General features: G+C 35.4%; 1 protein-coding gene across 2 annotated transcripts in view; it reads left to right on the top strand.

Annotated features, from left to right (window-relative positions):
- The window catches only part of TTC21B (tetratricopeptide repeat domain 21B), an 80,620-nt gene that overhangs the window by 23,079 nt on the left and 39,223 nt on the right, over positions 1–18,318 (top strand). For both annotated transcript variants that reach the window (XM_023623067.2, XM_023623068.2), the window contains exons 7-16: positions 882–966; positions 2,045–2,143; positions 4,285–4,477; positions 4,912–5,009; positions 5,324–5,524; positions 9,260–9,389; positions 12,995–13,152; positions 14,622–14,846; positions 16,334–16,572; positions 18,107–18,179. In XM_023623067.2, coding sequence (XP_023478835.1) covers positions 882–966; positions 2,045–2,143; positions 4,285–4,477; positions 4,912–5,009; positions 5,324–5,524; positions 9,260–9,389; positions 12,995–13,152; positions 14,622–14,846; positions 16,334–16,572; positions 18,107–18,179 — 1,501 coding nt within the window. The remainder of the gene's footprint in view (positions 1–881; positions 967–2,044; positions 2,144–4,284; positions 4,478–4,911; positions 5,010–5,323; positions 5,525–9,259; positions 9,390–12,994; positions 13,153–14,621; positions 14,847–16,333; positions 16,573–18,106; positions 18,180–18,318) is intronic.

The following is an 18,318-nucleotide window of genomic DNA, read 5'->3' as shown; positions in this document are numbered from 1 at the left end:
ATGGCATAAGGTATGTATTCAGGAAGGGTGGAAAAACTTGGAACTAATAGTTGGGTGAACCACACTGTTCATGATAAGAAACCTAGTATGTTACTTTGTTTGTTCAGTTCTTTTGGCCCTTGAGTAAAGTTTTACAGGAATTTTTATAGCTTTTGTATATTTTTTACTAAGTTTATATCTTCTTTTTGGGAGGGGAAGCTGTTCTACTATTAATAGGATATTTTACCATTCTATTTTCTAAGTTGTTTTTACCACATAGGAATCTATTTTAATGTTGTGAATTACGTTAAAAGATTTTTTTTTTTTTTATTATTCAACTGATCTTTGCATTCCTGGAATTCTTGTAATAAATCTGTCTGGTCAAGGTGACTTATTCTTTTAATATGCTGCTGTGTATGGTTAGCTAATACTTCATTTAGGATTGCCAGAGGATTTAATCAGATTGGTACAATCTACTGATAGTCTTTTTAAAACATACTAAAAATTAGGATTCAGAGTTTTTTCTCGTTCTTTTTGAGAAAGATTAGTCCTGAGCTAACATCTGCCACCAGTCTTCCTCTCTTTTATATGTGGGACATCTGCCACAGCATGGCTTGATAAGCAGTGCGTAGGTCTGTGCCTGGGATCCAAACCGGCAAACCCCAGGCCGCCAAAGTGGAGCACATGAACTTAACTGCTAAGCCACAGGGCTGGCCCCTCAGGGTTTTTTGTAGTTTAAATAATGAGGTTGATAATTTTCATAAAGGAGATACCATTTTACTAATTAGAATTACTTATTTTGACAGTGGACTAGTCAGATCAGCAAACCTACTTTGCAAGCCCTCAAATAAAAGAAAATACATAAGTTTATTTCAACATTAAGTGAAAATGTTTTTCTGCAGGTTAATGCTTCAAGATAATCAAAATGTGGAAGGACTCAGAATGCTGGCTCTTTACTATTTGTGTAGGGAGGGGGATATAGATAAGGTAAGTTGTACTGTACTCTTTAAGTTTCCCGTATTAAAAATAGATACAGTCATACACACATGCACATACATTAGAGCCTTGGAGTGCTTTTTTTGAATGTCTCTCATGGTAGGTTTTAGTTGATTCCTAGAAATACATTTTAACAAAGAGGTGAACTTCTTCAATCAACTAGTAAAGCAAAAACATTATATAGTTAAAATTACCCTTGGAAAATCCCTTAGATTGTTATTACAGTTTATGTGGTTTTCTATATAAAACTTCTATGCAATAATGTATATGATTCATGTAACCAGTGATACTGGATATGGAAGAATACATATACAAAATATAGTATTTTTATAATTTAATTGAGTTTGCATAAATTAAATGGGCTTAGGATAAAATCCCGTTGGACCTTACAATGAGGAACATGCTTCTCTAGTCGTGAGCACATTGACTGTGTACTGGATCATGGAATGCCAAATCCAGTCTGAGTCAAACAGTATTATAACAAGTAGTAGATTTGGATTGTGTTTTATCTAGTTAAACAAGTTAATGTGATGGTACCTAGTAAGTACTTCAGTAAATACTAGAAGAATCTTAGTAGGGGCAGCTCTTCAGTAAATTTTCCAGGCATTGAAATTACTTATACTAAGTACCTTAATGATTTTTCTATTCCAGAGAATATTTTAAATATAAACCAGGCTGTATAGGTCATCTAAGGGCTGATCTCATATAATATTAATGTTTATAAATATGTTATTCATATCTCATGTGTGTCATGAATTAATTATTGGAGAGAGAGCTTGGCATGTATAGTTAATTCAATATTATGAGTATCTTTACCTACCCAAAGGTTTCCATTCAGTAACAAATATTAAGGAAACACATTCAAAAACTCAATTCTTTATTGATAATTATTGAGCTTTTTAAAAGAACTTTTAATACATCTTACAACATATAAGATTTCATTGGAAGAGGGAGAATTTGTAAAAGCAAAGACCTCTTTAAATGTTAATAATGATATTTATTAGTCTGTATGTCATGTATTAGTTCTTTTATTCTTGGTTTATTTTAAAAATGGATACTTTTGTTGTAGGCTGCCACCAAGCTGGAAAGCTTAGGAAGTGCACTGGAGGCCATGGAACCACAGAATGCTCAGCTTTTCTATAAGATCACAATAGCCTTCAGCAGAACTGTAAGAGAGCCTATTACATACATGAGCTCTGTTATCTGTAGTTGGGAATATAAAATAAGTCACAAAGATTGAGGCACCAAAGAGCATATGGCCTAGAGTGAAAATAAAATATGTATCTAAATATGTGATATGTTCCTAAGAAAGGCAGTTCAGATGGATACACTTTCCAAGTCTAAGAAGCCATCATGGAGGCCTCATGGAGGAAGTGGCACTTGTTGAGCCTTTAAGGATGAGGTAGTGCCTGCCAGGCAAAGGAAAGAGAAAGTGGTTTATTTTCATCAGAGCATAGGATTTATGACTAGGGCTTTTCTTTTTTTTGTTATATTTTTAAAAAATATTTGAAAAAAGTTTTAAAATGAGTAATAGACTATTTTGGTGGGGGAAATGGTTGGTATCTTATTTTTTTATAATAGTAAAGAAATGTTTTTATTAGAAGTACCCAATAAAAAGAAGATAATCAGAAATGGAATAGAAAAATACAGCAGAATCTTTTTCTTTCAATATTTTTACTTTTATCATATTTCAATTTCTTATAATGAACTATTACAAAGTAATAAAAATAAAACAACAAAAAACTGTAACACCTCTTGTTCCAGTATTAACAGGGTGCTGGATTATATAGCATAGATTCTTTTGAGTTTAGCTTGCTGCCTTCATGCATCATGTGAAGACTCATTTCTTCCACCATTTTTTTACCACTTGAACTAGAAAACCATCATCATACTTTAATTGGATTTGGCTTTATGCTGATGCAAAGCAAATGTAAAGACAGTTATAAGCATGTGTGCTGATATTTTGTGGCAATATAAGTTATAATTTTATAAAATTATTTTTTTAATCATATAACAAAAACAGTGCCCAGGAGAGCTTGGGTACCCAAGAGAATAATCTCAGTTTAAGAAACTCTAATCTAGAGCAACCGGAAGAGGGTCTGTTGCAGCCCCAAACTGATGCTCATCCTAAGTATGGTCTCACAGTTTGCTGGGACACAAGTACCAGGAATTAAATGCAATCGAGAGACCCAGAATTGCCCAGATTATCTACAGTTTTAGATTGTCTGGTTTAGAGGAACATAGATTAGTGTGATATACCTGACATTTAAAGACTTAGGCTAAAAGCAATGACGCATGAGTAGTCAGGATGATGGCCTGGGGAAGAAGAGATCCAGTGACAGCGGGCCACCTGAACATGTGACTCATGTAATGATCCTAATATTTGCCATATTTACAATCAGGATTGGAATAGAAAAATGTAGCAGAATCTTGAAATCAATACCTGGAATGAGAGGGCTGAGAAGTCACTTAATTAAACTAGAAAGAAAAATAAGGACAAAGGTAAACTTGAGTAAGTAAAATATTTAGTAAATACAAAGTTGAAAGAAAAACATCAAAGATTAGTAATTGTTAAATGACGTGAATAAACGGAATTCTCTTATTTAAAAACAAAGATTATCAGATTGTGTGAAATTTACAGGAAAAAAAAATCCCTGATATTATAAAAATTTCAGTTAAGGAGGGTATTAACCTTTCTTATTTACCTATTTCCAAAGTATTTTGATTAGTTTATAGAAATTCGAACTGTTTAGTTTGTTACTCTTAAAAGTTGTCTTCAAAAGTTATACACTTATTCTAACAGCACTGCTATTTCTTGAAATATTTTTGAAGTTTTCTCCAGGAAGATTCTAAGGCATCATCTTTTAAAATATTCGCGCTGTGGCACACTTGTCTTTAGGGAGAGAGCAGATCTTTGTCCTTTTTGATTCAATAAAAAAATACATATATAACCTTTAAGTAATAATTTTCCTGATTTGCAAAATAATTGTGAGACAGTTTGAGAAAAGAGTTCTAAAAAGTATGCCTGTGCAACAACATCGTCGGAAGTATACTTTTCAAGATAGCTGTTTTTTAAAGCACTACTTGTTAGGGTATTTCAGTTCTGATAGGCTGTAAACTCTTGCTGTACTGTCTAGAGAGTAAATAGAAAAGTTATATTTTTCTTTGGTTATTAAATAATTTTATTGTTTTTTTCTTCATTCTGCTTCTGGGAAGTACAAATAATATGTGTATATGTTGAGGAAAAAAATAATCCTTCCACCTGAGCAGAAGTGTTCTAGTTTAACTTAAATTTTTTTTTCCTTTTAGTGTGGACGTAGTCAACTGATTCTTCAGAAACTTCACACGTTCCTAGAAAGAGCTTTTAGTTTGACCCCTCAGGAATCAGAATTTGCTACAGAACTTGGATACCAGTTGATTTTACAAGGAAAAGTTCAAGAGGCATTGAAGTGGTATGAGACTGCCATGACGCTTAATGAAACCAGTGTCCCTGCACTGATTGGTATGACCCCTGTTTCTACACATGTTTCTTGAATAGACACAGGTGATGATTGCTTTTAATACCTGCCACTAAAGAAGAAAAAATGTATTTTGTGGCTTTCTAAAATTAAACTATTCTCCACTATCCACAAGAGAAAAAAATCACGTTTTTAAAAATAAAATTTTTACTTCTTAAATAATAGCTTGAGAGAATAGATTTTTATGAGATAGTTCCTTTAAATTATGAATTTTTTAGTAACTGATTTTACATGGTACAAAGTAACCCATTGTATTTTCTCGCCCTGTTTTCTTTTTCTTTTTCTTTGTTTGTTTTTAATCTAAAACTTTAATGTATTAAGGGAAAAAAAGCCGATCTATTGATATTGTTTGTGTTAGCTTGAAGTGTGGATGCCTGAAATGATGCAGACTGACTGTTTTTGTCCTGTTTGGTTTTAGGATTTATCCGATGTCAGTTAATAGAAGGGCAATTACAGGATGCAGATCAGCAGCTGGAGTTCCTTAGTGAAATTCAGCAGTCAATTGGGAAATCTGCGGTATAGTATTTTATCACATGGTAGATCCTAGCCACTGTTTATAAAATATGAAATTTTAAATGTCTTATTATTTACTAATGGCTTTAAAGGACTCGTGTACACGAATTTTAATATGTAATTACATTTATTAGTTTCCCTCTATGCAAAATTAGACTTTAAGTATTCTTCCAAAGATTCTAAAAATCCATCCAAGCTAACACTTAAGTTTGAACAAATATACACATAAATAGCACTTCATATACTTTGAAATCTAAGTAGAAATAACGAGCTTTATAACTAGATGGAGTAATTTATGAAAACTACTTATTTTCCAGGAGTTAACCTATTTACATGCAATTCTTGCTATGAAGAAAAATAAACGGCAAGAAGAAGTTATTAATTTGTTAAATGATGTCCTGGACACTCATTTTTCACACTTAGAAGATTCACCTCTTGGGATACAGTATTTTGAGAAGTTAAATCCTGATTTCTTGCTAGAAATTATTACAGAATATCTGAATTTCTGTCCAATGCAGGTAAATAGTTCTGGAACTTATTTTCAAGGCTGTATTTACATGATGTTTTATAAAAGATGCTAGTAAATTATCTTCCACATGTTAGACTACGTTGGCATCTTAAAATTTGTATTTGTATCTGTGTTAGTTGGAATAGTTTTTAATCAGAATATTTATGGTAATGACTGCTATCAACTAATAAATGTGTTGGTTTACTAATACTCGTTTGTAATTCATAAAATCTTAAAATCTTGAGTTTAGAAGAACTGTTAGAAGTCATCTAATTCAGACACTCACCTTATATTTGAATTTACTCTCTTAAATCCTCATTGAGTGTGCATCCCACATCTGGATGCACTCAAAAATGCAGTGCTTGTTGTATAACTATGATTATTAGACTGCATTTCCTATGTTAAGTCAGATGTGCTTTGTGTTAAAAATTCACCCATTTACTGGTCCTGCTTCTGCCCTCTGGAGTGACATGGAGCAAGTTCAGGCACTTAACTCTAAGCAAGGATCATTCCTCATTCTATTTATAAAACAGACTTTCAGATTTTGGAAATTAGTTTTTGTGTTCCCCTAAACAATCCCAGATTTTCAACTGTTTCTTTTTTATATGATCAGTTTGAGAACCCTGGTTGTGAGCCTGAGGATATCCTTTATTCTGTCCACCCCTCTCATTAAGCTCAGTGTTCCAAATATGGATTTGGCCTGCAAAACCTAGATTAGATCCTTCTCCTTCCTAATTCTGGATATCCATCCAGCTGTCTTTTTTTTTTTTTTTTTTTTTTTTTTTTTAAAGATTTTATTTTTTCCTTTTTCTCCCCAAAGCCCCCCAGTACATAGTTGTATATTTCTCGTTGTGGGTTCTTCTAGTTGTGGTATGTGGGACGCTGCCTCAGCGTGGTTTGATGAGCAGTGCCATGTCCACGCCCAGGATTCGAACCAACGAAACACTGGGCCGCCTGCAGCGGAGCACGCGAACTTAACCACTCGGCCACAGGGCCAGCCCCCATCCAGCTGTCTTTTTATGAATCGTATTGCATTATTGACCCTTATTGAATTAACAGTTAACCAAAGTCCTTAGATCTGTTATTCGCTGTATCTTTGGACTCTACATTTATCCCTTTGAAATTTTATTTCCTCAGATTCATCCCATAATTCCAGATTACCATATCCTTTTGGATCCTAATTGTCATCTATTTTATATGGATGTTTATTGTCATAGATCATCTGCCTTATCTGGATCTGAGTAGAACTGAGAATGGAACCCTCTGTTGTGTTACCAGAGAGTGCATTCCGAATTGTTATGGATCCATTAGTCGACACTTTTATTATAGACAGTAAGCAGATGACTTTACTTTCTTATGCTCAACTCACAATTCAAAACAGGGACACCGTGACGGGCACTATCAAATACTTCGTTGCTCAAAACATAGTTCTTAGCATTCTCCTGATCCACAGCTTCACTAACTGTGTTAACAAGGAAATGAGGGTAGTGACCTTTCCTTAGGAACCCATGCTGCTTTTTATTGATGATCACATCCTTTTCCAGACCTTCACAATCTCTTTTTTTAAATTAACCCCCTCTGGAATACCCCCTGGGATTGATCTCAGTCTCCCATGTCACGATCTGTTTTCAGTTGCTTAGAAGTTGGAATGCATTTTTCAGTACTCCTGCCACGTTCAGGATTCATTCAACAAATGCTTGTAGAGAACCCAGCACTCTGTTTGGAGCTGGGGAAATAGTTGTTTAAAAACAAACTACAACCCTTGCCCTCTGGAAGCATGTATACTAGCAGGAAGAGACGGATAGTATAATTAAGTAAATTATGTAGTATGTTAGAAGATAACAGGAGAAAATAACAGAACAGGATTGAGGGGGTAATTTTAAGTAAGGTGGTCTGGGTAGACCTCCTTAAGATGGTAAAATCTGAAGGAGTCATGTGGAAATAGGGTGCAGAGTGTGTGAGGCAAAGGGAGCTGTTGTGCAGTGGCCCAAAGGGACACAAGGAGATGAGGGTGGTTGGGATGGAGCGAAGAGGAGGCGGGGAGTCAGAGAAAGATCATTGCACAGGAGACCACTTGTAACTTCTCTGTCTTCAATTCTGAGTACATGGGGAGCCACCAGAGAGTTTCCAGCATGATTCCATTCAACATTTCAAAAGGGTTTTTCTGGCAGCTGTGCTGAGAGTAAACTGTAAATGGAGCAAGAAATAATGTATTACGTGATAGTTGGGTCCCTAGGCCAGAGACATCCTATTTTTTCATAATGTAACCTTTATCAGCATGATAGAGCCTAATTAGCATTTATAATGCTGTTTTCATAGGGAAATATCAGAAATGCACACTTGTCTCTCCAGCCTGTTCCTGCTTCTTTGGCCCTTTTATATATGTAAGGTTTTTTAATACTCAAACAGATGTTATCTTAGAGATTGTTCACATAAGTCCTGTTTTTTTCCTATGATTCAGTCTAAAACTACAGTAAAAATGCTGGTTGTTCTCAATAACTAATTCTTAGGAAGTGGCAAAGGACATTATCAGAACCTCAGCTATACTTTCATTATTTTCAGGTATGCTGACAAAGTAAATATGTTTTAAGAATTTACTCTTTATCCATTACCATGTGAAGAAGTGTAAAATTCTGATCCTCCCTTAGTCGTGTAAAGGGACAAACAAATATGAAACTACTATAGAACTGTATAAGATAGAAATGTTAAATTTTATTGCAGTAATAATTTACAGTCTTTAATAAGTGTTGTAGAAACCTTAAGAAGTTGAGGTCTTCTGGGCACCAGTGGTTATATTCTGAAAATCCTTTTGAGGATGCATTTTTTTGGGGGGGCCTCAACATAGTGAGAAGATGCAACTTTCTTGTCAGTGACAATGGCTTGTTGTGGGAGTGATTGTCAGTAAGAGGCTGTAGTCCAGTGCAGAATGTGTGTGGAGGGGATGTAGGGTTGGGGGGCTGGGGAGGATCATCCTTCAGATCAAGGAAACAGCACTAGTGGGGCAAAGGAGGGAGAATGAACGTTTGATGTGTAAATTCTTAATATCACATTTCTGAGTTGCGAGTGGATGACCATTGGATAGAGATTGGTTGAGTAGACAACCATTAAAAGAATAAACAAATGGCCTAGTGCTGCTTTGGTTATCATATTCACTATTGATAAAAGTACAAAACAAATTGAGGGCATACAGCATGCCAGGCAGAAAAGGGGCGAATGTGAAGGTGTGAGACATTTGATGTTACATACTTGAGTGTGTTCTCCTCTCTGATTTCTACTAGGAAATCAAAATGTGAATTCTCTAAAACCTGACCTTACAGTACTCTAGGGGTAGTGCAAATTATTGAATTGAGTAAATCGCAAGGCAGGTTTAGAATTAAAACTTACGTTGCCTTGACTCTCAATTCCAGCAAGAAACTCTGCCTCTTAGTTATCTTTATTTTGAACAGATATGTTTCCTTGATAAAGTTTTTGAGCAGATATGCTCTTTTCGTATGTTATCAAACTTGTAATTGTATTATAATTTCATAATTATTTTGCTGAACAAAAGCCATTATTTACATAGTCTGTTCCTAGATCCCAGGGAGATAAATTAGTCTAGTCAGAGTAAAGAGATTAGGCAATAAATAGAATAAGAAAAATTTTAGAAAAATACATGGTTTTGCTATTCACATTACTTAATTTGGGTTTGTTTTTAGCTAACTGCTATTATGAACTTACAAGATGTTTTGCTAATTTGTTTGTTTAGCCTGCAAGTCCTGGGCAACCTCTTTCTCCACTTCTCAGACGTTGTACCTCAATCCTGGAGACCATAGTAAGAACTGTACCAGGTCTTCTGCAAGCTGTCTTCCTAATAGCAAAAGTGAAATATTTGTCAGGTAAGGTGTACCACTTAAAATAACCTTTGTAGGGGCTGGCCTGGTGGTGTAGTGGTTAAGTTCACATGCTCCGCTTTGGTGGCCCAGACTTCACTAGTTTGGATCCCAGGTGCGGACCTACACACCACTCATCAAGCCATGCTGTGGTGGCATCCCACATACGAAATAGAGAAGGATTGGCACAGATGTTAGCTTGGCAACAATCTTCCTCAAGCAAAAAGAGGAAGATTGACAACAGATGTTAGCTCAGGGCCAATCTTCCTCACCAAAAGGAAAAGAAAAGTTTGTAATCTGGTGTTCATAAAAACAGGCATAAACTAAGTACTCCACATATATGGAGAATAGTCACATAAAGTGCACATTTTACATGTGTACAGATCAGTAATTTTTGTCCAAAATAAAATTGCCTAACTTCCTTTACTGTTTAATTCTTTAAACATTACTATAAACTTTTGTGGTTCTAATGAATTGCTGGGAAAATACAATTCTACCACTTAAAAAAAAGTTCATCTGATGGTCCTGGAGTCTGGCAATAGTAATTTATACTCTTTAATTCAGAGTTGTTGACTCATTGCCTAGCCAAATGTGATATTTACCAGGTTTCAGGCCCTTATGAAGTTTATTAATTAATTTATGTTTAGTTTCTGTGACTGGTTATGTATAACTAAAAAAACATAGCCTCAATTATAACCTTAGCTTCTTAGGATACAAACATATGTATGACTGTATGCATGAAAATAGATAATCATATGGTTCTTATGTATCTACCTTTGCTGGCTGAATGCTATGCAAAGTAAATTAAGTTTGTAAGGTCTTAAAGCGTAGAAACTAACGTAAAAATATTCTCATAAACAGTTATTTCTTATACATAATGGAAAGAGTTCAGAGATTGACTTTACCATTTTTTTGGATCTCAGTTTTAATTGTTTAAAAAAAAAAAGAACTAGGTGATCTCAAGAGCTTGTTTCGCCTTTAAAATACTCCAGTTGTAAGAAGTGACTCTATAATACCTTCCTCTGATTGAGTTCCACTATTGAGCCACATGATATTTCTACCTTCTTCCCAACTGGAATGGGTATCACCTCCCAGGTGATCAAACTGGGATTTTGAATTATGTGATTAGTTTATTAAACACTCATTATTTATTTTGAAATTTGATATAAACCAGTCTCAGGATAGTAATACTTAATTGCTGAAGTCTCTAGGACTGAAAGTTTTGTATATAAACCCCATTTAACAAAAAAAGCAGCCCGAAATAATTTGAAATAATGATGGCACATGTCTAATAGCAGTATTCTTACTAAATTCCCAACTGCAATGACTTCGAACACTGGCTACCGGGGGTCAGGCCAAACCTCCCAGGTTAAGGGCGCAATCCTCCATCAGACTGCCCTCGCTTCAGACAGCAGCCACAAGTTCGGGGCTTCCCAAGGCCACCTGTACTTCTGACTAGCTGGCTACAAATTTGATGGTTCCTATGACCCCTGTCAGGTTTGATAATTCACTAGAAGGACTCACAGAACTCAGGAAAACATTATACTTAACAATTCTCCAATTCTTTATTATAGCAAAGGATATTAATCTGAACCAGTAAAAGGAAAAGGAGATGCACAGGGTGGGGTCTGGGAGGGTCTGAGATTTGAAGCTTTTGTTGTCCTCTCCTTGTGGAGTCAGGACACTTGTACTTTTCGACACATCAATATGTGACAATACCTGTAAATCATTAGCAACCAGGAAGCTCACCCAAGCTTCAGTGTCTAGAGTTTTTGTTAGGCTTTCGTTACATAGGCATGGGTTGAATCATTGGCCATGTGGTTCAGCTCCCCTACCCTGCAGGTCAGGCTGATGTCACATGGCTCAAAGCCCCAGCCCTCTAATCCTGTGGTTGGTCTTTCTGGCATGGCCAGCCCCCATCCTGAATCACATCTTGAGCATAAACTATCAGGGCCCACCGCAAATAACAAAGACACTTGTATCACTTGGGAAATTCCAAGATTTAGAAACTCTTTCCCAGGAACCGGGGACAGAGGCCCGCCAAATTCTTTATTACACAGGACCCTGGCAAAGACAGATCTGCAGACAGAAGTGTCTTTCATTTTTCCCTCAAGAGAAATTGGGCTGCTCTTAGATAAGAATGTGATGTTTCTGTGATCTTTGTTTATATGGTTTATTTTTCCCAACAGTGATGACCCATTTCTCCATTTTTAAATACTTAGTGCCTTCTGAAGTAACTCCACACATCCTTCCCCATTACCTTTAAAAAAAGACTCTAATCACATTTATTCATACAGCCCTCATTTTCTTTAGTCTCTTACTTGCAAACCCTGATTTTTTTCTATGTACTTTTCTCTCCTTAGTAATAACCTCTTTTTTTAAGTTATCTCCTTAATCCTTCTCCTTCCTAAAATAACATGAGGGTGGTAATTTGCATGCAAATTTATTATGCTTAACCTTCCTATTTCCTTTTTTGTCTGCACAGTCTGAGTGCTGGATCGCATCACAATGAAAAAGAATCCAGTATTTACAGTGTTATGCTTGATGGTTAATTGACAAATTTTGATGCTATATTTAATAAGTTATTGTGCTACCTCAGCCAAATTTCTGTCCATTAATCCTCTGTCTCTAAGAAGAATGTTTTCTGTTTAAATGGATTTCTGTTATAAGTAGGTTGAGCCTTTGGGAACTGGAAGCCCTGACTGTAAGCCTTATTTTATCTATTGAGGGGTCAGGTAAGGGTAAGGGGAGTAATTGAACAGAAAATAATTTAAGATCTCTTCTTCCCTCACCCTCTCGTAGCAAAGTTGCATGGGGAGCTGGCCTAGCTATACCTACTTAAGGCCAATTTATGAGATGGCTAAATGCAAATCAGTGTGGGTTACATCATGAGAAACTTCTAGCACCTAGAGTCTGTGCTATTGTTTCTCTGAAGAGCCTCTTTCTATCGCATCTACCAGCCCAAGGTAGATTTCACTATTCCACTACTTTAATCTTGATCATTTCCTTCTATTTTAAGACTCCCAAATGTACAGTATGTGTGTTTCCAAAACATTTGATATTTCAGTTGGTATTTAAAGGCATTTTAAACATATAACTCATATTTCTAAATCTCTGTAATATATCCTTATGTCTTTTTTGTTATTTAATGTACAGTAATAAAATTTCTGGCCAAGAATGATTACTAATCTAAATCCTCATTGTTAATGTGACACTATCACATTCTCGCTATTTAAATTTCTGTGTTTTACATAGCTTATTTTGAATGAAGGAAATGAAATTATAAGTAAAAAAATTTTTTTGACAAGGAAAATAAAATAAAGATATGTTTATGGGCCTCTCAGTAGCAGTGGTGATCGATTCTGATCTTTTCACACACTTTTCCTGCTTTGCTACTTATGACCAAGGGGTGGCTGACTTACAAGTACATTCTTTCATGCAGACTAAAAGGAAGCTAACTAGTGGAGGTAGAGATTAAACCATGGCCTTATGAATTATGAACTTTATGACTTTAAGTTCAAACGCTGGAACTATCCATAGACTAAATACTTCTCTCTCAGATCTCCATCTCTTAATCACTTGAATTATAATAGTGCTTGTTCCCTCATTAGGTGACACTGAAGCAGCCTATAATAACCTGCAGCACTGCCTGGAGCACAGTCCTTCTTACGCAGATGCGCACCTCCTGATGGCTCAGGTTTATTTGTCTCAGGAAAAATTCAAATTGTGTTCTCAGTCTCTTGAACTTTGTCTCAGCTATAATTTTAAGGTAAGTATTCCAGACTCGAGGGGATAAGACACATAAACCTCTTTGAACCTTTAGCAAACGTTTACATTTACATATTCAGCTATTTTGTATGTTAGCCTGTAACATTTTGCTAGCAAATGCATTCTTGAAGGGAAGAGATTTTGGACTCACAAGCAGTAGGAGAAAAAAATGGAGGCAACTGTGGTGTAGTTAAAAAACTGTATGAACTTGGTGACAAAGGACCTGGGGTCAGTGTCTGGTCTTCCCGCTTCTCTCTCTCTCAGCCTCAGCTTTCTTTTCTATAGAACTCATATGATAATACCCTTTGGTTATAGTGAGCATCAAATGCGATAATGAACGTATGTAAAAATAATTGTAAACTGTAGAGTGTTCTGCTAAACATTTGTGTGTATAAGCATTTTATTTTATTACCTGTTCCTCTCTTGGACCTGGGTTTTTAATAACTTCTTTTTAAATTGATCATCAAAGAGCACCTAGTCATGTGGTTTGAGGATATAAACACACTAGATTTCTATCTAAGGTATTCTGTTACGTCGCATATCCCTCGGCTTTGGGGAAAATCCTGGGTCAGGTGCTCCCGGAGCTACCTGGAGTCGTGGAGGCACTCCTCAGACTTCTGCTTTGGTTCATAGGGTCTTGAGCCCTCTTATGTGAGAACCCTTCAGTGGACTGGGAATTGAAGTTTCAGGCGAGATTTGCATAAGATACTGCCTGCTTCTTGGGACAGTGGTTCTCAGGACTGGTGGTGCATCATACTCCCCACCTCAGTGCCCCCCATCAGTGAATCCAAATCTCTGAGAGAAGAGCATAAGCATGAGTATTTACACAAAGCCCACAAGTAACTGAGGCTTAGGAACACAGTCTGAAGGATGACTGTAGCCGTCTTAAACAGTACATGGCTGCCACAGCACCTCATTCTGGATTGTCTACTTCCCTTTGACGACTCCTTCCTCATTCATTTTGTCATTCTCTTATTTTTTTGTATATGCTTTTGATAGCCAAAATAAAGACAGAAGCTTCATTACTACATGTTTCAGAGTAGTATAAAGGGTAAAATCAATGTTTAACTAAAGTATTCTGAAATTTTTAATCAAAATTAAAAAATAAAGGGAAAAAACTGTTTCTAGAAATCTCGTAATTTTGTATTACTATTAGAAGTCCCAGATAAATTCCTTTCCTGAAAACTCAAATAATTTCTTAAAATATATTTGTAAACTTTGTATTTTCTCATCTATCATGGTAGAAATGCTTAATCACCTTGTTTGTCATCCAGGAGGATGCTAGGTAGGGACAAGTTCTCTGAATCTGATTTAATATGATAAATGATCAGAAAGTTATTAAGAGGACAGAAACAGAAATAGACCTCATGTATACAATCACAGATAGACTGTCCACGTTTTTTGGATTGTAAATTATGTGTTGATGTTATAAGCACTCCAGGGAAGTATTTCTGAGTATTATTTTTTCAGGTGAGAGAATATCCTTTGTATCATTTGATAAAAGCTCAGTCACAAAAGAAAATGGGAGAAATAGCAGAAGCAATTAAAACTCTGCATATGGCAATGAGTTTACCAGGAATGAGGAGAATTGGAGCTTCCTCAAAATCAAAGTACAGAAAAACTGAAGCTGATGCAGGCCATCGTTTATCCATCTTTCTCGAGTTGGTGGAGGTTCACCGCTTAAATGGAGAACAGGTACGTCAAACTTTCATTCAGCGGCTCAGGTCTGAAGTTGGTTATTCAAGTCTATATTTTAATAAGAAATTAAAAAGCTAAAATTATTCCCTGATCAAGTGGTAAAGTTTAGAAAATGTATTTCTCATTACTTTGCGCCAAATCATGTTCTTTTTTCAGGCTCCTGAAGTTAAGCATAGCTTGCACTTGGATGATTTTAAGTATCAGTGTACTTATGTTGGCTACTATGAAATGTTATAGTATAAGTAATAATATAATGTAATATGATGTACTGTGAAATGTATAATATAATGTAATGTATATGATAATATATGATTATCCTGGCTGCCATGACAGGTAATAGTATAATATAGTCATAATTCTGTGAATTCTTAAAAGGATTCACACACACATACAATTACCACTGGAATAAATGAAACTACCAACCTGAAATTCTAATAGTTGAGAAAACAAAAGAACCATTTGATGAATACAGCTTTGGGCAACTCATAGGACAATCATAAAATCAAATACGTTAAAAAAATAATACAGCTAGAAAGAAAGGAAGCATATAATTCTGAGAGAGTTAAAGCCTTGTAGAAAATGAGGAACTTAATGTCGTTTATATCTGTTTCTTAGGTTGCAGCAGCTGCTAATCAGTTATTTTCATATTTTAGTGGAAATTAAGCAGGCTGTGTCTAAATACTTACCAAGTCTCAAAGAATTTGTTTCACTAATAAATTAACATAAAATACATTTAAGAAGAAGAACCAGTTCTATCATAGATAGCTGATTCTAAGATGCACCATTTTTTTCACATTTTAATTTTGCTGGAATCAGAACATCTTATCTCTAGAGTTGAGATGAATCTTAAAATAAATGACATTTTAGATTCACTGAGGTACAGATTTGGAAATGAGATAATATATTCCCTGAGGTACAACAAAAGTGATGTCCTAGCAGAGGGAGTAAAGTAATCTGCTACTTGATGAAGAGCCATTGGGCTCAGTGGGTGACTGAGGACTGGACCCCATCAAGGGGGCGGTAATGAACACAGCTAAGAGTTTAGGCTTTGGAGTCAGGCTGCCCGAGTTTGAATTCTGGGTCTATCATTTGTTGACTTACCTCTCTAAATCTCAATTTCTTTGCTTGCAAGATGGGGTAATAATAGTAACTACTTTACAGGGTTTTGTGAAAAGTAAATGGGTTAAGACAATGCTGTATGCAAAGTAAATGCTTATTAAATTATAGTAGCGGCAACTCTTGTGTAGCAACTGCTGTTTTCCTAGTTAAGAAAACACTTTCAGTTAGCAAATATTTATAATGTCATCTGAATTTAGTCTCTGAGTTTAGTTTTAAATTTTTATACTTTTGAAAAATCCACCCATTATTTCCTGAATATCTTAACTAAACTAGCATTTATTGTTCATTCCGTTTTAGTAGAAAATCCTTGCTTCTGTTGTATTTTGTTGAATATTTTGAATGTTATTTTAATTTCACCTTTACAGCATGAAGCAGCAAAAGTTTTACAAGATGCCATCCATGAATTTTCTGGGACATCAGAAGAATTGCGTGTTACTATTGCTAATGCAGACCTAGCTCTGGCCCAGGGAGACGTTGAGCGGGCTTTAAGCATGCTTCGGAATGTTACTGCTGAACAGCCGTATTTCATAGAGGCTAAAGAAAAAATGGCAGATATATATCTGAAGCACAGAAAAGAGAAAATGTTATATATCACTTGTTATAGGTAAATGCTTATTTCAACCCATTATATTTTGACACGTTTATCTCCAAAAATTAATTCCCAGATTTATTTTTGTCTTCCTTGTAACTGCTTTACAGATACTTTATAGATCCTTTCTTTAATGAATTCTTGCTTCCTTCTCGTATTTCCAGCCATAATCACTCTGGCCAAGTTCCTCACTCTCCCTGAAACATAAATCAGAGTGATCATGATTATTTCAGTCCACGGCTTACTCTAGTTTCTCAGCTCTCCTCCCTCATCAGGTGCTATTTCTAGACCCTGAATCTTCCTGTTTGGGAAAGGAAAGAGCAACAGTTACATGTATTCTAATAGCTTAAGAAAATTGTCTAATGTAACAACAATTCAGGGGCTAGATGGTCATATTTAATACTCAATATAATAGTTACAGCAAAAGAAAATGATGGCTTAGTACACACCACCCTGAGATATGGATTACAGATTTTCCTTGGTGAAAGGGCAGGGGCTTTAAAAGTTATGTCTGTCATGCACTGATTCTCTTAGGAGTTGTTGGGATATTACCCCCCCCCCCCCACACGTTGCTCTTACTCTTCTCCCCAAACAAAAAGATAAAGATACAGCATACACATGTAAGAGAAAATTAATATTTTTATCTCTTGAGAACATAGGAAAATGTTGATTAAGTCGTATTGGTTCATCTATATTATGTAAATATCAAAGTTCTAGAAGCTGCTCAGATTCTTTGTAGGTGGTGAGTGATTCAAAGTAACTGAGCAGCACCCCCCGTATAGATGGATGAACCGGAGTTCATAGATCATATTTTCTATGATGTTTCCAAAAGATCATCCCTAACTATCACCTCTAATGATATGACAGTGTTTAAAATAGGGACGATTTGTTTGAATGCGTTATAAAATAGTAGTGAAAGGCATAGGTTCTTGTTTCAGGCAGATCTGACACATTAGCTGTAGACTCAGCGTCATCTGTAAAATCAGAATAATTAACTATCTTTCTCATAGAGCTTTTGGACTAATTAAATGAGATACTGTACATTTAAGACTCACATTGTTATTTGAGCAATTTTGGTATTTTGATCTTTAGCAGTCTAAATTTTGCAGGTAAAAACGAAGCAGCAAATATTGAAGTAGAAGATTTTATCTTCTTACTTACGAATAATGAAGCTCAGCATGCATAGGAGGACAATAAGTGTTTTTCCCCACTATCATTTTTTGGTACCTTCACTCCCACATCATTTCAAAATTAGACATAATGAAACATATATTTCTGAATAATGAGAATTTATGTGTTTACTATCTATCTGATCTCTGTTATCCGCATTTCAGAAAATGGAGAGATTTAATGAAAAAAATAGTGGATCTAGCTTAAACAATCTGGGTATGGGTATGAGTGGGGTTTCTTACAATACTAGTCTTGGATATGTAGAAGGTACTCTGAAGGCTATTGGTTAATTGAGATAGATGAGCTTACCTTTTATTTCATTGGTTTAGAAGAAGATACTTGTATTCAATATGTTAAATAGAGTTGGTCTGATTTCCAGAGAAATTGCTGAAAGAATGCCCAGCCCTCGTTCTTTTCTTCTCCTTGGCGATGCATACATGAATATTCAAGAGGTAAAGTTTCTGATGCTACTGAAGCTAGATTTAAAGAAAATATTCTTTGTGGTTAGTAGAACATTCTGTTAAATGGAATTTGTTTTTTTAATAATGTTTACTTAATATTAGAAGATCCAGTCATCACTATAAAAAGGAT

The sequence above is a fragment of the Equus caballus genome, chromosome 18 (genome assembly GCF_041296265.1).
Source record: "Equus caballus isolate H_3958 breed thoroughbred chromosome 18, TB-T2T, whole genome shotgun sequence".
Classification (NCBI taxonomy): Eukaryota; Metazoa; Chordata; class Mammalia; order Perissodactyla; family Equidae; genus Equus; species Equus caballus.
Note: the sequence above shows the minus strand (reverse complement) of the source record. Positions and strands in the feature narration are given on the sequence as shown.